At 36.1% G+C, this 21763-nt stretch overlaps 1 protein-coding gene and 1 non-coding gene across 2 annotated transcripts; one reads left to right on the top strand and one right to left on the bottom strand.

Moving 5' to 3' along the window:
- Positions 1-9470: 9470 nt before the first annotated feature.
- On the bottom strand, positions 9471-12581 carry LOC149015540 (G2/mitotic-specific cyclin-1-like). The gene is made up of 11 exons (XM_089155479.1): positions 12317-12581; positions 12072-12148; positions 11847-11964; positions 11698-11754; positions 11559-11616; positions 11123-11248; positions 10584-10673; positions 10257-10478; positions 10072-10170; positions 9792-9970; positions 9471-9697 (listed from the first exon to the last, which is right to left on the bottom strand). Exons 2-11 carry the CDS (start codon positions 12124-12126, stop codon positions 9553-9555), a joined length of 1149 nt encoding a protein of 382 aa, XP_089011605.1. The 5' UTR covers positions 12127-12148; positions 12317-12581; the 3' UTR covers positions 9471-9552.
- A 287-nt stretch (positions 12582-12868) lies between these two features.
- On the top strand, positions 12869-12971 carry LOC149015539 (U6 spliceosomal RNA). Its single transcript, XR_016173842.1, has one exon. It is a non-coding gene; the product is annotated as a U6 spliceosomal RNA (small nuclear RNA).
- Positions 12972-21763: the final 8792 nt, after the last annotated feature.

Genomic DNA, 21763 nt, shown 5'->3' with positions numbered 1-21763 from the left:
TTTTTAAACTCAGTCAGTTTCTTTTTCTCATGTTGAGCGAGTTCATATTATTTGGTTCAATCTAATTACTCAAAGCACTTGATCTTTTCTCAACCATTTAAATTAACTTGTAAAAAAAAGGAGTTTTTTTACTTTTGACCCACTTAAAATGGGCCAAAATTTCGACTGACTCCCTCATGTGGATAAATTACAAATTACCCATAATAGCTAGGGTTAGTGTCTAGTTCATGGTAAAACATATTAGCGAATTTTGCCCAGTTTGCCAACTGGCGAATTATTTGTCTTGCCAAAACCAAAAGTAACAAAGTTTCTGCCAATCTGTTGCAAGTGACTCCCTACACTGGTAATGAGAATTTGAAAGTAGGTAATGGAGTTGGTTTACCCGTTAGAAACATTGGTACTACTCTCTTTCATAGGCCTTCAAACTCTTGTTTAAAATTTCATAATATCTTGCATGTCCCTGGTACCATGCCATAACCAAAAACCTTCTTTCTGTTGATGAATTAACAAAAGACTAATTGCTTTTTTGAATTTCACCCTTTTCATTTTATTGTGAAGGACCAAGAAACCAAACAACCAAGGCTGCACTAGGATCTTAAAGACGAGCTATATCATCTACTAGGTCTACACCATTCCTTTCTACCATCCGCACACTCGGCACATCTCCACTCGCCAACTATAGATCTTTGGCATGCTCAGCTTGGACATCCGCAATCTAGTACAGTTCATCGCATCATTAGTTCTCATTCTTTGCCACATTCTTCAAGTACTTTTAGTCCATCTTCTTCTTGTCTTTTGGGTAAATATCGAAAATTTCCATTACACAGTACATGCAATGTAGTGTTGCCCCATTACTTTAGAGACTTTTTAACAGTTGACAATTTTCGTATACAGGGTCTCTTGTTGCTAAGGCACCCTCACAAGACAATGGTTTGAAAAACAATTTGCAAGACCCATTAAAGAATTTCAATCAGATTGGAGTGGTCAATAATATAGAACTCAATACCTATTTAACACAATGTGGCATTATCCATCATTTAGCTTGCCCTCGTACTCATGAACGGAATGCATGGGACTGTTAGAACGTATGATTTGGCATATTGTAGATACATCTTTAACTCTCTAGACCCATGCTAATCTCCTTTTACGCTTTTGGAATTATGTCGTTGATACTTCTATGTATTTAATGAATTGTTTAACCACTCAAGTTCTTTCAAATATCTCTCCCTTTGAAAAGCTATATCAAAAACCACCTGATTATAGTTTCTTAAAGGTCTTTAAGTGTTTTTTCTTTATTACATTCATGTCACACATAAATTTTCATATCGTACTACACTGTGTCTTTTTGGGTTATAGCCCAAATCATGTGGGATACCATATTTTGTTTACTTAAACTAGATGACTACAACAATCAAGTCATGAGCAACAGTCCGTTAACACTCACACTATGACTCTCCACTCCAATCAAAAGCCATCTACTTGTTATCCCCTTCCATCAACTCATTCGGTTCACACTTCCACTATCTTCACTGAAGCAAATAAGTACAAGCACTGGCATAATGCAATCACATTGAAGTTTGTTGCTTTATTGAAGAATGGAACTTCTCTTTAGTGTCTCCTCCACCTCATAAAAACATTGTTGGCTACAAGTGGGACTTCAAGATTAAAAGAAAGGCAGATGGAATGATTGAGCGTTACAAAGCTCGTCTAGTTGCAAAAGGATTCAATCAACAAGAAGGGATTGACTATGCTGAAACTTGTAATCTAGTAGTCAAGCCAACTACAGTTCGACGCTTATTATCATTGGCAGTAACCAATGGGTGGCCCCTATGCTAATTAGATGTCAGTAATACCTTCCTTAATGGCAATTTGTCTAAAGAGGACTATATGTCACAACCTATAGGATTTAAAGATCCAGATCAGCCAACTATAGTTTGCTGACTCCACAAGTCATTGTATGGCCTCAAACAAGCACCTACAACTTAGTTTCACCGCTTAAGCACCTTTCTTCATACCTTGGATTTTGAAGGATAAAAAACTGACACCTCCTTATTCATCCATAGTGATAGACATCTCTTAGTTTATGTTGATGATATTGTAATTATAGGGTCTAATACTGTTGTGGTATCCCAAACCATTCACTCTCTTGGGTTGGAATTCTCTATTTGTGATTTGGGCACCCTTAATTATTTCTTGGGCATAGAGGTCATCCCCATAGAAGATGGAATCATCCTCTCCCAACAAAAATACATTTCAAATCTACTTCGGCAAACAAGAACGGAAGGAGTCAAAATCGTACAGACACCAATGGCCACACATCAGCTCAGTTTTCACAGAATATTGGCAAATGACTGGTTGATGCAACATTGTACTGTAGTACAATTGGAGCAGCATGTTACCTTGATTAGGCTGGATTTGTCTGACTCAGTCAACAAAGTATGCCAACTTCTAAAAGATCCAACCGATGATCATTGGCAAGCAATCAATAGGATCTTACACTATCTCAAGAGCCCTATTACCCATGGGTTAGCCATTTCAAAGCACTCCCAAACCATCTATCAGCCTATAGTGATGCAAACTGGGCAGCCTTTGTTGATGATCATAGGCGTTCAACAAGAGGATTTGCAATTTATTTTGGAAACAACTTAATTTCATGGTCTGCACGGAAACAACATACAATTTCTAGATCTTCCACAGAGACAGAGTATCGAGCCATTGCGAATACAACTAATGAGTTAGTTTGGCTCAAGTCATTGTTATCTGGTGGCTCAAAAAGAAGTACAGGTCAAATTCATTGCCTTTCAAGATCAGATTGCAGATATATATTCACCAAGCCACTGCTTAGCCAGAAGTTCATACTGCTGAGAGACAAGTTGAAGATTTGCAAGTCACCACCTTCATCTTGAAGGGGTGGGTGTGAGGAAATTTGAATTTTAAAAATTCCCGAATTACTATCTGTATCAAACTGTATCTCTACAACTCAGAATTTATGTAAAACTCTTATCAACTCCTCTATACGTCTCTTATTGTACTCATCAAATGTAACTACCTCTCATGTTATAAAAACCCATTGCTACCCACAATTAGAGTATGCAAAAACTCTGAAAACCTATTCTCTATAATAACGACTAGTTACGTGGAATGCACACCATCGAGCTGTAAACTCGAGCGAGCAGAGAGAGAAAGGCAGCAAGAAATGACGACTGGAGGAAGTGGCATTGCAGTGGTTTTGACGCTAACAGACGGATTTTTAGTGGTGTTGTTCATGATGATATCGGAAGTTTCCTCCAACAGATTAAAAAAAAAAAAGGTTTCCTCCAACAGATACGTAGTAGAAGATTAGGAGGAAAGATGGGATGGACTGGCAATGTGGACTACACTATCTGGCAAGAAGGCCAAATATGCTGCTTCTGACTGCAACATCTCTTTCTGATTTTTCGAATATAAATCTTTAGGTTACATCGATTTTTGCTATAGATTAAATAATCCTGTGTCTTTTGTTCTATTTCTAACGCATACAATGTGTTTGAGATTTTCCGTTTATTCCTCACTACTTTCCTTAACTTCCGCCCTTAAATTTTACTCTTTGCATGCAGAATTTAGTGCGGTTTGCAAGAGCGCAACTCTTATTTCTATTTGTTTTCCTCTTTGAATCTAGTTTCCACACAACATTCTTCTGTGTTTCCTAATGGACTTGTAAATGTTACTGGGAAGCTCCCTTGGGTTCGATTGAAGAACTAAAACTATGTGTTTTGTGTTGCAATTTTTGTGTATGATAGGAACCATATTGACGTGTTGGAGGTGAGTGAACAAGACAGGTTACAAGCAATGCATGGAAACTCATCTAATCCACAACTAGACAACGGGAGAGCAGGAACAGATGTAGTTCCCCTCAACGTGACGAAACGTTACTACTTCATCGGTGGCAAACGTTTATGCTTTTGTGGCATGAAGATGTCTGTGCTTGTCAAAAACCGTCCACCTCTTTCATTCTCAAAGGGATCTCCTTCTTCCTTTTGGCACCTACAGAGGCCACATCGGTTTACAAGCTGTGTTCGCCATTGCTGCAGTTCGGAATTATTTCCTCCCCGTTTCTGGTAGTTGTACTTGTTGGTTTACCCGATACTTCTATTTTATTTTCTTTTTTAAATTTGGATGAAAGTTTATGATTGTCCGCACGAATCCATGGCGGTTTCATGAAGGAACCTAGTGTGATGTTTCCTTGTTCGGAGATAAAAAAAAAAAACGTTCAAATACATATCTTTGATTTCCAAAATCAGGTGGGATGTTGAATTATGAATCATTGCGGGATAAAATGGATTTTGGATTCAAATATTAGATAATTCTCCATTTGTTACGTCCGCGTGTCTTGATACTGAAAAATGGAAAGGGAAAACAGAGGAGAAGAGAACTAACTCTTTGTTGCAAGTCATAAGTTAAGTTCAGTTAGGAGTTTGAGTCTATTAGAAAGTCCCACATCATTGAATATTGTATTTGCTCATTCATAACTATTATTATAAATAAAGCTCTACTATATTTCAGAGGACATAAGTCAGGATTCTCTCAAGATTTTAACATGATATCATAGCTCTCTTTAACCTGCACACCTTCACATGAATCTCTAAACTAGAATAACCAAGGGGCACATCCATATATACTCTTTCAACTCTCCATGTAGAAAAGCATTTTCACATATAATTGTTGAAGACTCCACCCTTGGTTTACAGCACATGAGAGAACAGCCCGAACAATATTCATCTTAGCAACATGAGCAAATGTCTCTTGGTACTCAATGCCATAGGTTTAAGTAAAGCCCCTGGCTACCAAGTTTTGCTTTATATCTCTCAATGGTCCCATCTATTTTGTGTTTTATTATAAACATTCATTTGCATCCAACAATCTTCTTCCCTACAAGCAAGGATACCAAATCCCATGTCTTATTTTTTTCTTTTCTAGGGCTTGCATTTCCTCATCCATAGATTTCTTCTAGTTTGAGTGAGACAATGTGTCCTACCATGAATTAGGGATAGAGGTGAAAGACAAAGAAGAAATAAAGCTATGAAATTCTAGAGATGGGGAATGATAAGATACATGGTTAGAAATGGGGTGTTTGGTGGAAGTATGTAGTTGTTTTATTAATGCAACGGGTAAATTAAGATCAGAAACAGACTCACCAGGAGGAATGGTTGCTTCAAGACTAGGATCTAGTGCTTCCAATTGCTGTAGCTCAGAGGAGGGCTTATGTTTCCTTTGGTAGGACTTCAGAAGGAGGTTGAGACTCTGCCTACACATCATCCACTCGCTGTTTCTATCCAAACACTCCATCTTCCAATAGAATATCTGTCAAAGAAGACTCAACAGTAGGAACTTCAGGAGGAATCTCAAGGAACACCGAAGCTTCTTCACTAAGACTCTCCCCCTGAAGAAGAGAACAAAAAAGGGGAACCTGTTCTTGAAAAACAACATCCATAGACACAAAAATTGTCGAGATTCAAGATGGTAACATTTATAACCTTTTTGTGTTTGGGGATAGCTCAAAAATATACACCGAAACCCTCTAGGATCATGCTTACCATGACTATGATGGTTGCAAATAAATACAACACATCCAAAGACCTTAGGTGGTACAATAAAATTGGTTGTACCTAGGAGAATTTCAAGAGGACAGCATTGATCTAAGACACGTGAAGAAGGCACCCTATTAATGAGATAAGTGGCAGTTTGAACCACATCACCCCAAAATTGAGGTGGCACATGCATAGTAAACATAAGGGACCGTGCCACCTCCAAGAGATGCCTATTTTTGCGCTCTGCAATCCTATTTTGAGTAGGTATATCAACACAAATGGTTTGATGAATAATCCCATGATCATAATTTTTTTCTTCTCTGAAAAACCTTATTATTGTTAGCAAGTTGGGTGTGATGCTACGCTTCTTTTTATATTATTATTTTATCATTGTGTTGGAATGTTTCAATCTTTAAGATTATTAAGGATCATGGTGGTTGGATCATGTGTCAAGATGATTTGATTTGATGGTTTAACAAAATGGTTCGAGTGTAATTATCAACTTAAATGGAACTAGTTTCCAATTAGTATTTTGGTCGAGATCCGACATCGCTTATGAGTTTCACAAATACTAAATTGAAAATGAGAAAATGATCAGCATAATTTTCTAAACTCGGAAGTATTAATATTTGCATCCATATGTGGGCTCTACGTAAAAAAATAGAGTGGGCCCATAGGCCTATAAAGAAGCCCACTAATTAATTACCTATATATATATACACGTATATATTATGTTATATTATATTATATTATACTATATTAATTATATAAAACATGATAAGTTAAGGAGAGAGAGGAGGAGGAGGAGGTGACACCTCCCTCTCCCTCTCCCTCCCACCTAATGTGGCAAAACTTGCAAAAACATGACATGGGGTGTTATACTTATTACCATATTTTAGGTGTTAAGATAAGAGTGGAAAGAGAGAGAAAAGGAAGAATAAAGAGAAGGTTGGTTTTTGCGTGGAAAGAGGAAGAAAAGAGAAGGAGAAGGAGAAGAATAGCAACGTACAAGAAGTATTAAGGAGGGGAGAGAAGAGAAAGAGAAGAGAGGTGAGAGGAAGAGAAGAAAAGAGAAAGAATAGAGAGAGAATAGAGAAAAAAGAGAAAGATTCAAGGGTGCAGAAACGTGCAAAAGAATTAAGGAGGAGAGACTAGAGAAAGAGAAGAGAGAGAAGAGAAGAGAGAGAGAAGTGGAGAGGAGAGAGAAAAGAAAGAACATAGAGAGGAGAGAGAATAGAAAGATAAAGGAAGAGAGAGAAAGTAGAGGAGAAGCTTTCCACATGAATTGAAATAGCCAAGGATTAATCGAAATACAAGAGAGAGGACAAATTTTTAACTAAGGCAAGATCAAGAGACGAACATGGAACAGGAACAGGTAAATGACATTAATCAACCTATGTATGATATAAGTGGGTGATTCCACTTAGTAGACAGGTTGCATTCACATGTTAATATAAATTTTGTTTTATTTATTCATTGATGCAATCGATCGAAAGTGTATGATATATTGCTTTGTGAATAAAACAAAAATGCATGAGATTGAATGACAACCTAAGAATTTGATTGAAGTGTTTGAATTGAAATGTTGATAGTATGCTTGAATTGTTAAATTACGAATTTGAAATAATGCTTATGTTTGTTAAATTTAAAATTATCATGTTTTCTAATTTAAATGATTGGATTGTATGAATTGTGTCTAGTCATATTCAAATAAGGTAAGTGATGATTGAAATGCAAGAGGTACATTGAAATGGACAAGGTATAGTATGCAATATTGAAATTGAATATAATAAAGAAAGAATAAAATGTTAATGGCTTCTGTAAGTCTTAGTACTTAATGTACCCAAATGGGAGAGCATGAAGTAAGACTGAAAAGTGGAAAGATAAATTAGACCGATGATGGCCTCCTGTGGAGAACACTTGGCCTTGTGCCAAAAGACTGAAAAGAGAATCTTTTAATGAGAACCTCTAAGACTAAGACTGAGACTGATGCCACTTGTTTGCTTTAGACTGAAGGTGTACTCTCTACAAGTAGTGCTTAGGTATGGTTTAATAAAGAAAAGGAAAAGGAAAATAAAAGGAAAATTGGAATGCATAATGCTATATGACTTTAATGTGATAATGGATGCATGATGAATTGCCACTTACTTACATGGTTGTCTATATTGCGTACTGGGCCGCAAAACTCACTATTGTAAATGTCCTCAAATACATGACAAGGGCAAGGGTGTTGTCACCCAACAACACCCTTAAAATTGAAGATGGAAACTCTTTTTTTTTTTTTGTTACAACTAATGTTTGCTTAATTGAATTGTAGATGTATATATTTACTTTAAGATTGTATGTACTTAAATAGATATTGTTGAAATTTGAATGAAAACATAACAAGATTTGGACTGGATACATATATTTATGAGTTAAACTGTCAAGCTGGTTATCGATTTTGGTCCTTGGAAATTTAGCATTATTTTTAGTGGCTATAAATAGGTTGTTATTGAGAGGAACTGTCACGTGCCCTCAAGTTGGTGCATAGATATCTATCATGCCCAATGTCAAGACCTCATTTTTCACAGGCTTGGTGGGGCCCACATTATAGACATTCAACTAGGGCACGGACTATTGTAAGTCATAAGTTGAGTTCCGTTAGGTGTTTGAGTCCAGTTGGGAGTTTGGTCCATTAGAGTCTTTATTGTTTATGTTTCTATTCCCACATTGGAGAACATTGTACTTGCTCATTCATAACTATTATTAGAAATAAAGCCCTGCAATGTCACACAACACATAAGTCAGGATTCTCTCAAGATTTCAAGTTTTCAACACTCTTAAATATAGAGCTCACTCAATTTTAGAAAATTCTGTCTACTCATGATTGTTACATGACCCATCCAAGAATTTCTTTTCTTCTATTGTTCTTGGAGCCAAATCATATCACTTCATCAGCATGGATGGATTTGGTGAACCATGTAAGTCTCATCTCCCTTTATGAGTTTATGTGTTGATTGCTTATTTCTGCATTTTGTTGTTCGTATAGATACATTATCATGTGAAGTAACATATTGCTCCTATCTGGTAGTTTGGAACACATTTTGCTGCCACTTTGTTCTGTGGCTGCTGATTTTTGCTGCATAGCACTTCTACATTGTCTATATACAAAGCGTCTTACAGTGAGTTTCAATTATAGGAGAACAAACTACCATAAACTACTGAACTACATTGGACTAGTGGCAGTGAAAGCTTTTCCTTTTTCAACTCCAAACAATTTAAATGCAGCAGTTTCCAACCGAAGTTTCAATGCATGGATAAAAGAATTTCCAAGTGCCAGCTAGAATTCCAATTGTCCACATAATTATATGCTTCTGGGCCTCTCCATGAATAGAGTTGCTCTGTCTCAAGTAGAGCAAGAAATAACAGTAAGGGACAGATATTTCTTTCTGCAGTCCATGTTGGATCTCCCCCCCCCCCCCCCCCCCACCACCACCTTTTTTTTCTCAACTGTTTCAGAGTTAGATAATAGAAAACACTTAATAAATTGCTGAGATGATTCAATTCTTGAGTGCTATATGAAGCTGGGATCCTTGTAGATACAAAAAGAAGTAAAGAATTGAGGTTTATTCAGACAATCAGTAGGAAAGTTTACCTATAATGAGACAAGCACACATAGTCACAACTTCAACTGTACCATGACACCAACCGTAATCACTTGTAAAGAAATAAGCAATGATCAGCAACAAAAGATCCCATACTCGCAACTTTCATTGCTCCACGGCTCCAAACCCAAATACTTAAAATGAAATAAGCATCAGTCAACAAGAAAATATACCCACAGGTGGAAGCTGCAATTTCCATTGCCCTGGTAGCAGCCCCAAAAGCTTGCCGTATTCACATGGTTAAAGCCCCCCCCCCCTTCTCCCCTTCTCCTTCTTTTAAATGCTATATCCACCTAAAACTACCAAACCCTGTTAAGTTCATAACTTCCCCAAGCTGGTTAGAGTCTGGTGTCTAAAAGGAAAATAGCTGGTTCAGATTTTGCTGCATAACCGAACTTTGATGTACTGTACTTCCTGAATACCCCAGTAAGCTTTCCTGTGCCAGCTTTTTGATGGAAAACAACCATCATCTTTGAGCACTCCCTACATTCAAAAAATAAACATAATAAATGATGCATCTCTCATGATATCTTGAAAACTTGAGGTTTGTCTAGAAAAGAAAAGAGGATTTACTCACAGGAGCTGAAATTCTGTATAGCTTGTATGCCACTCATTGGTCTTGGTCCATTGTCTAGACCTGCTAAAAGTACATTGAGAAGTGTAGATTGCAGCAGCAGCTAACAAAGATGGGGAATACCTGAGCATTTCATACTCCACCAGGCAAAGCTCGATAATGTAGAAGGAGAGCAGCTCAAGCTGGCCCCAAAAGTCATATTAGGACACTTCAATATAAGGATTTTTGCCAGCCATCAACGTTTAAACTATATATTTGGTCACATACGTGGAAGACTACTAACCTTCTTGTCAGATTGAGCTGCTTTGAGGAATCTCCTCATGAACACATATATGGTTGGAACAGACATATTGAATTGTAATGTGTTCACCATCAATTTTTCCTGTGACCACAGGAAGAAAGCATTGGTTTGGAAAACCAGAAAACCCACCTAGATAATCATGATTGATGGCAAGGAGAAAAACTTACCATCTCAAGAATTTCTTTTCTAGTGTAGGCTTTATCAGATATTAGGATTAAATCCTCCACAAGAGGAACAGAAACCTCTTCATACTTGCATGCTAGAAGCATAGCTGTAACTCCAACCAACTGGAGCTTCTTCCTGACAACTGTTTGTTGTGCTAGGAATCTGTCTATAAGATTGACTGTGAGGAATAAAGTCTCATCCATGAGCTCAAACTTGTAGTGTACCTGTGGTTTGATTGAATAAATATGTAAGCCAGGGTTTTCATTTTCTCCTGAAAGTTCTTGCATCACTTGGAAAATAGCTGACAAAATTCTAATCAATGATTATACCTCTATTAGCCAATCAATGAGGATAGCCCTCATCTTCTCATTGATGTCAAACTGCTGCAGCATATAGTTGGGAGAGACACAACTGGAACTCTGCAAACAGATTGAAATCCATTAGACCATTAGTATCTCAAAGTAAGCCTGCCAGTGTATATTGCTAATGGTTAACATAGTTCACCAAAATAAGACCATCCATTCCCAATTTGCATTTTTGCTCATTGCTCATCAGAATAGCACACGCACTTTGCAATTCAGTTTTCTATTTTGCTACTGACTAGAATTAATGCAGTTTATGATAAGGACAAGATCAGGAAATTGAATGAATGACTGGACGGTGAAGACGATGGCCTTATTAAGATAAGTTTACAACCAGTTTTAGTTGAAAAGATGCTCAATTAGATAGATGCCCAAATAATTTTTCTAGTAGTTCACCACAGAGAGTAGTGACTTTAATTGTATTTCAACCTTCTCTACGAGTTAGAGGCAGAAGTTTACAACTACGGAGATGAGCTCTATCAATAATACTGCAAGAAGTTGTTCACCTCAGCTTCTCTGTAGTGAGCATAAATGTCTCCAATGTAATCAACAACCGCAAGTGGGTTCTTCAGATCACAACTGTCAATATCTGTAACCGGGTCCACCGTTATGTCCTCCATTTCGATCTCCTCCTACAGCAAATCATCAAATCAATATTTCTTCCTTAACTAGGTGGCATTAAAGGAAGGTTAGACTGTGTTAGTTCAATACAGAAGTCTAACAAACCATCTGATAAATCTCATCTAACAAGCTTCTGTGTGCTTCACAAACATCAGCAATAGGGAAGTCATTACAATCCATATAATAATCATCCACATCAATGAAAGTACAATCTTCGGGTGAAGTTGCACTTGTAAGAGATGGGAGTGGCCTAGTTTCCTGTCATTACATTGACGAAGAAAATACTCAACAAAGAATTATATAATTGGAATTTCCCCTTACATAGCAAAACTCGAAAGCAGGTAGATGCTGCTTGGTTGCCATCTCTGCAGCAAATTTCCTAAAAGACAGCGAGAAACCATTCATGAATTTGATGGAAGTTGAAAAAAAAAATTTCAAATTCTATTCAATATTTTCCAACCTTGTGATTGGCCTATGAAGTGGAATACGGGGTTTCTTGTCACAGGAGATCTGTTTCCTGTTTGAAATAGAACAGAATCAGTAAATAAACAAAATTATAAGTAGATACCTATGATTAATAAGATATCAAATTGAAGGTTTAGAAATTACTCTGACAAGCTTCTTTTGTTCGCTGTACATGGTTTAGGAGGAGCTCCCACTAAATTTTGATTAATGTTGCTTAATGCTCTTCGGTTGTGTCCCATCTCTCGAACATAATTCACACACCCTGCCCATAAAGCATCTTTCCAATTCAGTAAAATAGAAATTGTTTCAAAAATCAAGGTTTGACAGCTCAGTTGATGGCTTCTATACCAAAGATGTTCAAGCAATTACCTTGAAAATTTGCCGGCATAGCCGAACCTGGATTATTCTCATCTGATCCAGCCATATCGATTGTCTACAGAAAAAGTCTACAATACATAAAAGAACCTAATTCAAACCACCTTCATAATCCAGAAACCCATAAACCCAATACGGTACAGAAACCCCTAGATAAACAATCGAGAAGAAAGGACAATAAACATAAACCCAGAACTCAAATTCACAAAGTTATCTCATAACGACAATGAAACAGAAACCTGCAGCAACCCTTCTACAAATATGTTGGATTTCGATCGAACAAGCCCAACTTCCAGGGTCGCCACTGTCATCCACAGGAATTATACCCACTTTAAACAGGAAGAAGGGAGGGACTACAGACGATTCCACTGAAGTAATCAGTGGAGAAATTTATCTGAAATTCTGGTCTCTTCTCTCTCTTGTCGTTAGGTTTTGGTTCGCTCGAGAAAGGAAAATGAGAATAGAAATACAAAAAGAAGAAGAAATCGAAAAGGAAGTTGAAGAGACACGGACATAACGGATTATGTCCGAATACAGAATTTTTATTTTTTCTTTTATTTTTTGAAAAGCAACGGCTAGTTGATCTTTTAGGAAAAGTCACGTTGGTCTCTATTAGTTTAAACGATTAATCTCAGCGCGTGCTTCCAAAATTTCTGCCTTGAATGTGGATGTGGTTCGGATTACTTAAGGCAACGTTGAAGTATCCAAACAGGCCATTAAGCAACGTTTGGCTGGTAAATTTCCGAGAAGGAAAAGATATATTACGCAGTTGCATGAAGTCTCGTAAAGTTGTCTGTTCAGAGACATTCAATAAAATTGGAACGATACAAAGAAGACTAGCATAGCCCTCATGTAAAAATGTCACATTCAGATTGAGAAACTGTCTACAAAAGAAGCTTGTACTGTTAAAATATCAACCTTAGAAAAATGAGAAAAATGGAAATTTAGTACAAGTTGATGACTTCTCACGATGGTGTAACCCTAAAGGACTAGACACCTACAGAATTGCCGTATCGTCTCATACTTGATCATGTCAATGCACAACTTTTACAACTCGACACAAACAACAATAACAATAAGTACCTCATCTTCAAATATTATTGATTTTTCGTCTATCATCTAATTACATGGACCTATATCAAGGCATAGTATCCTAGGGGATTCAAATCCTTTGTAGCACTCAAGCTCTCAATGAGCGTCATGTGTCCCTTGGCTATTTCTAACCCTTAGATTATGATATCTTTAAACCAGCCTAACCACTTTGATTCATCAATCAAACTAAATTATGAAGAATCCAAGGGTTGAAAATAGATAGAGGAGGCATGAAGCTCATTGAGGCCTTGCTGCTGGATGGCCGTTCACTTGGATTTTGCGTAGGATTTGATTCTATCATTTTATGTTGTTCTGAAAGAGCTGTGTACACCAACCACCTACACAACAATTTTCATTTTCCATTTCTCCACAACCAAACATGGCATGTCACTGATTTTGATTTAAATGTATCAAATTGATTGAACTTCCGAGCAAATCATGGGAATTAAGGATCGATGACTTGAATCTTACCCACAAATATATATTTTTTCTGAACCCAAAATGAAAATTAAGAATAGCCAAAATTAAGAGAGAGAGAGAGAGAGAGAAAATAATGAGTTAAAACGGAATATGGGAAATAAAAATCCAGCTGATCTAAATCATGTAATCTGGAATTGATTATCTAAGTAGCCAATTAAAGCCATTGGATACACTGAAGAAGATTGCATGAGTATAATTATTTATTACAACCTTAAATTCTTTTGCAATAAAATTCTTTCTGTGGGACCACTGTAAATGCTCTGGAAAGCATTATTAAATAATTATTTCCGGACAGTAGAAGCTGGCGGTAGCAGATTGTAGGTCTAGTGTTAGCACACAGTTTCTTTAAGAGCCGTTAGAATAATTTGACTTTCTTTGGAAATTCAAAACTTTCCTTCTTTTAAATCCGCTCCAAAACGTTAAAAAGAAAACGGTGAGCTACTATCATAACGTGGTGATCAATCGGTAAAAAGAACCCGTCCAATGAGTGGGCCCCGTTTCATCAGAATCGTTAATCTTGATCTTAACGTTCAAATAGGATTTACAGATGTAGGTTTAGAAAGTCCCTTGGGTGGACAGGACCAATTCCAAATTTTCAATTCAGTTTGCCTCGTTTACCTGGCTGAGGGTAGGTTTTTTTTTTGAGTTTTTTACATGAGCCCCCTCCATTTTCATGGGAAAAAAAAATTGCACCCCCTCTAAAATCAAAACCTTGCAAATACCCCTTCTACCATTAACCCCGTTACTTAGGACTGTTAACTAATTTTAATATGACCATATAACCTTCAAATATAGTAACCTTTGAATTTTTTATTTTCAAGAGTTTTTTACATGAGCCCCTCCATTTTCATGGAAAATAAGGCGCACCCCCTTTAAAATAAAAAACCTTGCAAATACCCCCTCCATATTTAGAACTACCATGTTTATATTACATGCACTCTACATTTTTAGTAGAGTTGACATTTATATATTGTCATTCGTGATCCTTCAAAAGTGTTTAATTCAGCAGTGTGAAAGCAAGAGTTTGGATTTTCTAACTGCAGAGTGCAAAGATAGAAGATGATGCTTGTCTCACACTTCTTCATTACATTTTAGAGTAGAGCTCATTTCTAAGCACCGACAATATGGATGAGGGGCGAATCTCCCTCCAAAAAATGTGATCATGGAGGAATGAAATGGGTATTTGTAAGGTTTTTTATTTTAGAGGGGGTGCGCCTTGTTTTCCATGAAAATGGAGGGGGCTCATGTAAAAAACTCTTGAAAATAAAAAGTTCAAACGTATACCATATTTAAGGGTAACATGGTCATATTAAAATTAATTAACAGTCCTAAGTAACGGAGTTAATGGTGGAGGGGGTATTTGCAAGGTTTTGATTTTAGAGGGGGTGCGGTTTGTTTCTCATGAAAATGGAGGGGGCTCATGTAAAAAACTCTCTCGTTTTTTTTTTTTTTTCCTTTTCTTTTTCCTTTTTGGGTAATAGGTGTTGTTTATAGACATGGGATTGAGATATCATATAAGATATGTGGGGCTTCGCCCTTTTCTCCAAGGAGATTCAAATTCTGACCTTATATTTAAAGTTGTTGGTATTTTACCAACTAAACCACCCCATAGAGTTGGGTGAGGAGATAATTACATAATAAGTCGCAAGAGAAGGTGAGTAGAGATTTGAACCAAGGGGATGAGGCGACGAAGGAAAGGAATGGTTGGGGAGGGTAATCTTGTGACCCAATGCCCTAGTCAGGGAGGCCCTATCTGTTTCAAGTAAGACAGTTTGCCAGTTAACCACATCTTGGGATTTTTTATCAAGTTTTTGCGGAATCCTTGTTGTTTGCTTGCCTCAATAATTAATATATATATATATATATATATATATATATATATATATATATATATATATATATATAACTTCTTTTGGTGCATAGTATGTAATACAACTACATCCCTAAGACTCAATGATACAAAAGAAAATGATCATCCTGTGCCGTGCATTGGGATTTTGGTGCATAGCATGTAAAATAGTTTTGTTAAAGGAGTCATACTCCTTTTCAGGTTTTAAAGGAGTCATTCAAAAGGGGAGAAGATAGAAATGTACATAAAGTGCTAGCAGACCATGTATCTCTAGTATGCCCTTCCCTCTCCTTTCCATGTTTTATTGGGATAATAATTTAGCTTGAAATGCAAGAGTTGGTAAAGTTTTCAAACTTAGAAAATAAAGCTTTTATCATTTTTTTTTGGGTAACGCTTTTATGATTTTCAGTTTATGCTCTTTAAGATTTCTCAATCATATTGGCACCTAGAAAATATTAATACTAGGCAAAAAAAATATTTTAATTAAGGGTAATTTTCATGTGGACCCCCTAAGGTTTGGTCCATGTCATTTTTAGTCCAAATAATTTGACACTTTGCATCTGTCTCCTTCCTGAAGTATACAATAAGATCAATTTAAGACAAATTATAATTTTTATGACCAAAATACCCTTTATATCTATTATTATTTACATCATATCTTCACAATTAAAAAAAAAAAAATCAGATTTTGATAACTCCGTCTTCATCATTAATTCATACTGTGCAAATTCTTCCTCTTCAATGGTCACAATCTTTAGGTCTTCTCATCCTACGAAATAAGGCTGTCTTCTTTATTTTGTTTTGGCAAAAAAAAAAAAATCGTCTCTTCTTCTTCTTCCTCTTCTCCTCTGTCTCTTAGCCAAAAAAAAAAAAAAATAAATAAAAAAACTGTCGTCTCATCTTCTTCTTCCTCCTCTTCTCCTTTGTCACTTATTATTTTTCTTCCAAATCTTAAATGAATTCGAATAGAAAAGTTTTAGAAAGAGGAGGCAAAGAGTTACCGTTGGGTTTCTTATTCAGTAGTTGCAGGTGAAGTAAGAAATAACGCTGTTTTCTTTATTTTGTTTTGAAAAAAAAAATTTAATAATAATAATATCGTCTCTTCTTCTTCTTCCTCTTCTCCTCTGTCTCTTAGCCAAAAAAAAAACTATCGTCTCATCTTCTTCTTCCTCTTCTCCTCTATCTCTTATTATTTTTCTCCTGTTTATAATCCAATCGATCCTTTAGGTCATCGACGAGTGGAAGTCCATAATCTACTGGGATTTTGCGAATCGGAAGAGCAAGAGTCGGTAGCAGAGAAGAGGCGGCAATTGCAGGTGTGTCTGAAACAAAGGCGGAGATCGGAGCAACTGAGAAGTGTAGGTTGGGTTTAATTTGTCTACGCAAGAAATGGTGTGGGAGAGGTAAAAGGGTTGATGGCGATCTTTATGGATATCAAAGTTTAGTTGCAAAAGAAGGGTATTTTGGGAGGAAAGCCTAAAAGAGCCATTATAGAGTATTTTAATCTTCCCATTACAGAGTATTTAAAGCTTTTGAGTCTGCTTGTGAATGATGGAAGAATAGATCAACAGAGCGTGGAGACTTGTATATAAAAAATAAGAGATAGAGGAGAAGAGGAGGAAGAAAGAAGAAGAAGAGACGACTTGAAGATCGATGATGAAAATGGACTTATGGAAATTTGGCTTTATCATAATAGAAATTGAGATCGATGCAAATACTTCAATTCTTTTGATTTCCACCATTAGATTTAATTGTGAAGACATGATGTAAATCGTACGGTAGATAAAATATAAGGGTATTTTAGTCATAAAAATTACAACTTGTCCTTAATTGATGTTATTGGATACTTCAGGGGAGGCAGATGCAAAGTGTCAATTTATTTGGACTAAAAATGACATGGACCAAAACTCAGGGGGTCCAGATGAAAATTACCCTTTAATTAATTATGCAATCATGTTAAAAGAATGACTACAAGAATTTCTTTTAATGGGATTTGAACCGGATTTTTGTTTGCGGCTATGCAAATTTCGTCCGTGCAGCACTGGGCATGTTTCCCTTTTTTATCCAACGGCTAGGAACACGTGATTCTACATTTTGATTTTTGAACTTTTTAAATTTACATTAAGAACTCAAAACCTTAAACCGATCAATAATCCTCACATGAGAAAAAAAAACCCTATTTTCCCAACGATTGCCTTAAATCCTGTGACCAAGAAGTTGCTATAGATCTCCAACCTGAACCTTAACCTTAAGTTGTTGCCTTGCAAGGAGAAAACAAAAATATATAGAGCACTTGCAGTTTTAGGTTGTGATGATTCACATGCAAGAAGGTTTCCACTACTCGAGTTTTCTCGTTGGCAATTTCTTTTTCTTTTTCTTTTTTGGTAACACTCGTTGGCAATTTCACATTTTCTTTCTTTTTCTCTCTCTATGCTACTTTCCTGACAAACTACATTTCTTAGACACAATGAAGGAATATCTTAAAATTTGCAAATTTGGCTGTTCATAAGAGTGAAGCTCCGAAAACTTGATTTGTAAGGGCTTTACCAACATAGCGGCTATTTTTTTGATTGAACCGTCCATAGCAACGAACGGAACCACCAATCAAGAAAATATGGGTTACCACCTGCCGGAGACAAGGGCAGCAAGTATAGTGGCTATGGCTATGGTTTAGAGAGAGAAAATCTCATTTTTTTAGTGCATAGAAGAATGTTGGCCTCATTTTTGTGAATTTAGAGTTTTCTGAGATCTAGATAAAAGGGGGTTGTTCTATAAAGACGTAGTTGTAACCAATGTGCGCAATATTGCCAAAATTCAGCAAAATATTGCCGAATTTTGGTGGTTTCGGTTCATGGCAAACCGAAACCACAAGAGATATTCAAACCGGCGAGATATGACAATATATATGATAGTTCGCCGAATTTTGGCGAATTATCCTCATTATTTAACTTGATTTTCTCTCTCCTCTCCAAACCTCCCCTAGAGCTTCTCTCTCCTAGTTCTTGGCATTTTTGCCATATTTTTGTTCGATCTTTGACATAAAACCTTAAGTCTCACTTCATTATTGACGGGCATTGTACCACACTATCACAGAACAAGCAGAGTTGACGGATCTATCGAGGCATAGTACTTGGTATTGAGTATTGACAGGTACATAGTTGTATACTTGTATTTGTATACTAATATAGTAGTATTTTTTTAATGATGTTTAACACTCCATTGTCATTGTGTATATTTATGTTGGTTTAATTGTTTAAAATATTGTTATAATATTTCAGTTTTACCCGTATATAGTCGGGTATGTGCCGAGAACACCAATTTGGGTGAATTTTTAGGCAAAACTAGTCATTCCACTATGTTTATTGGCATCAAATTAGGGTAGACACCAAGCTTTAGCCCAAAATTACCAAAAATACCCTTCAAAATGGGGAGCGAAATCTGTTGAAATATCGGCGAGATTTCGCCATATTGCCTAGTTCGTTGGGTAGCGAACTGGCAATATGTGCTGAAATTTCGTACATTGGTTGTACCTTAAAAAATATTTTAAACTTAAAAAACAAAACTTAACCATTGGATTATTTATAGGACACGTGTTGTAAAACCAACGACTGCAGGAATAGATATCGCACACAAAAATCCATTTGTACCTCAAGGGAGTTTATTTGAAAAAAAAATAAATAAAGAATTCAACCCCTAATTACATTTAACTTTCTACCCCAAAAAATTACATTTAACTCGAATTCCTAGTGAAAGAGAAAGAAAACATAGATAAACAAATAAATGCAAAATCATATTTTTATAATGAAATCATTCAAAATTAAATTATTTATCAAAAATAGATAACAATATAAAATTTCATTTCATTTAGTTCCTAATTTCTTACCATCAAAGGTTACATAGTCGGTAATAACCATCACTTCTTAGTGGAGAGGTTACAGGTTCTATGTTTCCTATGGTATATATGTTAGTCCCCACCCTAAAGGTGTCAATTTCCAATCCAGATAGTTAAAACCGACCAAACCGACCCATTATAGCACAAATCGCCCAAACCAAACCTTAACAGGCCATGTTTGGGTTGAGGAGCCCCAGCCCAAACTACTTTGTGCCAACTCATTTGCAGCCTGAACCAATAGGCCTGAAATAGAACACAACTTGTTAAGCCGTTAGGTTTTAGTGAATCCCAAATTTTTTACGGTTTCATCCTTTTATAGTTTCACGCTTTCAAATTTCAATTCACTTTGTACTAAACCCATGATAAGTTCTTCATAATTTTAGCCTAACTTTTCACTTATTAAGATAAATTAGTCGTAAGAGTAAGGGATGTAAACAGTCAAACAGGTAATCATATCACCTCAATTTCAGTTTGTAACAGATTGAAATTTTATTTCATATCTCTGCATGGAATTTCTTATTACAGAAACCATAAATTGCAGAACCCCATTACCATACCTTGTTGAAAAGAATTCTAAGAACTACGATATTTCTGTAGAAGTTCGTGTCTTCTCTACAAACAATTCAGATTTATTGCACATATATTTATCCAATGCGATGTATTGTTTGGTATTAATTTCTCAATCTAGATCATAGAGCATCTTGTTCTGCTCTAGAGACAATTTATTGGGTTTATCAATCATGATTGTCCTCCCTCTGTTGCTTTAAGTTTCCGATTAATCTGCTAGACAAGAGCCTGATATGGTCAATAATGCAAAGATTTCTCATTTTTTTCTTGTATTTTGGTACATGACTGGAATAAATGACCCTATACAGTCAGGGGTGGACCTAGGATTCAATATTGGGGGGAGAGGGCGAAGAATAAAAGTCAGATAACCTTCCTGTTGGGAAACACTAATGTTTTTTTGCCATATATATTGTGTGGGGCCCACACATATTTGAAAAAAATGACAAATTATTGATAATGATATTTTTTTCCCACAAAATATATGTAAATTAAAAGGAGAAAAAGATAAATAAATTGAGAGAGAGAAAGAGAACCTAATTTTGGAGTATATTTTTTTATAAATTTTCTTAATCGACGCTTATAGAAAGGGAAGAGAATAAATAGGAAGAAAAGAAGGAAAGAGGAGATAAGAGAAAATAAATAGGGATTGAGGAGTTAGTCATTAATTAGTTGGGAATGAAATTTTGAATACCTAATAAGAATTTTTTTTTTTTTCAAAAATTTCCTTAACCCACATTTATAGAAAGATGAGAATAAATAGGAAGAAAAGATGAGAGAATAACTAGGGATTGAGGAGTTAGTTTTGAATTAGGAATGAGGTTTATACGGAATTATACCCATTATTTTACCTTTGAAAATTGTTCTCAATATTTGGGGGAGGGGGGGCAAATAGTGACATTTCACATGTGAAGAGAGAAAAAACTGAAGGGACCATGGCCCCCTCGGCCCCTATACAGGTCCGCCCCTATATATAGTTAATCTGCCCAAACCCAACCATTTGTAAACCCAATTCTAAACCATTTAGCCCAAACCGTTAGTTAACTTGAACCTTAACCGCACCGAACTGAAACCGGTCCTAAACCGTTATTTTACTAACTGGTCATGCTTGGTTTTTTTCAGCCTGAAACATTTAGGCCCAACCCCAAACCAACCCAACCCAAACCGTTGACATCCCTACCCCACCCTAAGGGCTACCAATTTAGAAAAATAAAATAAAAAAAATAATCGAATTTCATTATGACCCTTTATGCTTCAGAAAATCGCGCAGTGCCCGTTAATCCAAAACTGATTTTCAAAAAATAGAATGAAAAAAAAAAAAGTAAAGGTACGATTTTGGCTTCTAAGATTTCATAGAAGTAACATTATACATTAGAAGTCTCTTTTTGTAAACAAAGAAAGGAAAGTAATAGAATGAATTTTTAGCCTTGTAGAATTCTTCATCCGTGTCACATAGTTTGGAGAGATCAGGTAGAAACGATTTCTTGCACTCCTGCCTGAAAAAGTCCAAGTGATTCAAATAAAAATTAGTTAATTTAATTTAACAGTCACGATAAAAGGAATTTTAATCTAAAAAAAAAAAAAAAAAAAAAAAGGAATTTTAAGATAGAAAAATACAAAAGAATCCTTATTTTATTGTGAAAAAGGTCTCCCCTAGCCGGCGAGGAGATCTATAAATGAGGAAGTCGCCTTCTTTACCCAATATCTTATTCCATTGTTTTGCTTGCTTTCCCTCTTCGTCCAAGGTTTTGCTTTCCTTCCTTCTTTTTCGTCTAAGATTTTGGTTTCTCGTTTTTCGTTTTAGAAATT

Source organism: Hakea prostrata, chromosome 5, assembly GCF_041222555.1.
Source record: "Hakea prostrata isolate BN-2017 chromosome 5, UWA_Hpros_2, whole genome shotgun sequence".
Lineage (NCBI taxonomy): Eukaryota > Viridiplantae > Streptophyta > Magnoliopsida > Proteales > Proteaceae > Hakea > Hakea prostrata.
Note: the sequence above shows the minus strand (reverse complement) of the source record. Positions and strands in the feature narration are given on the sequence as shown.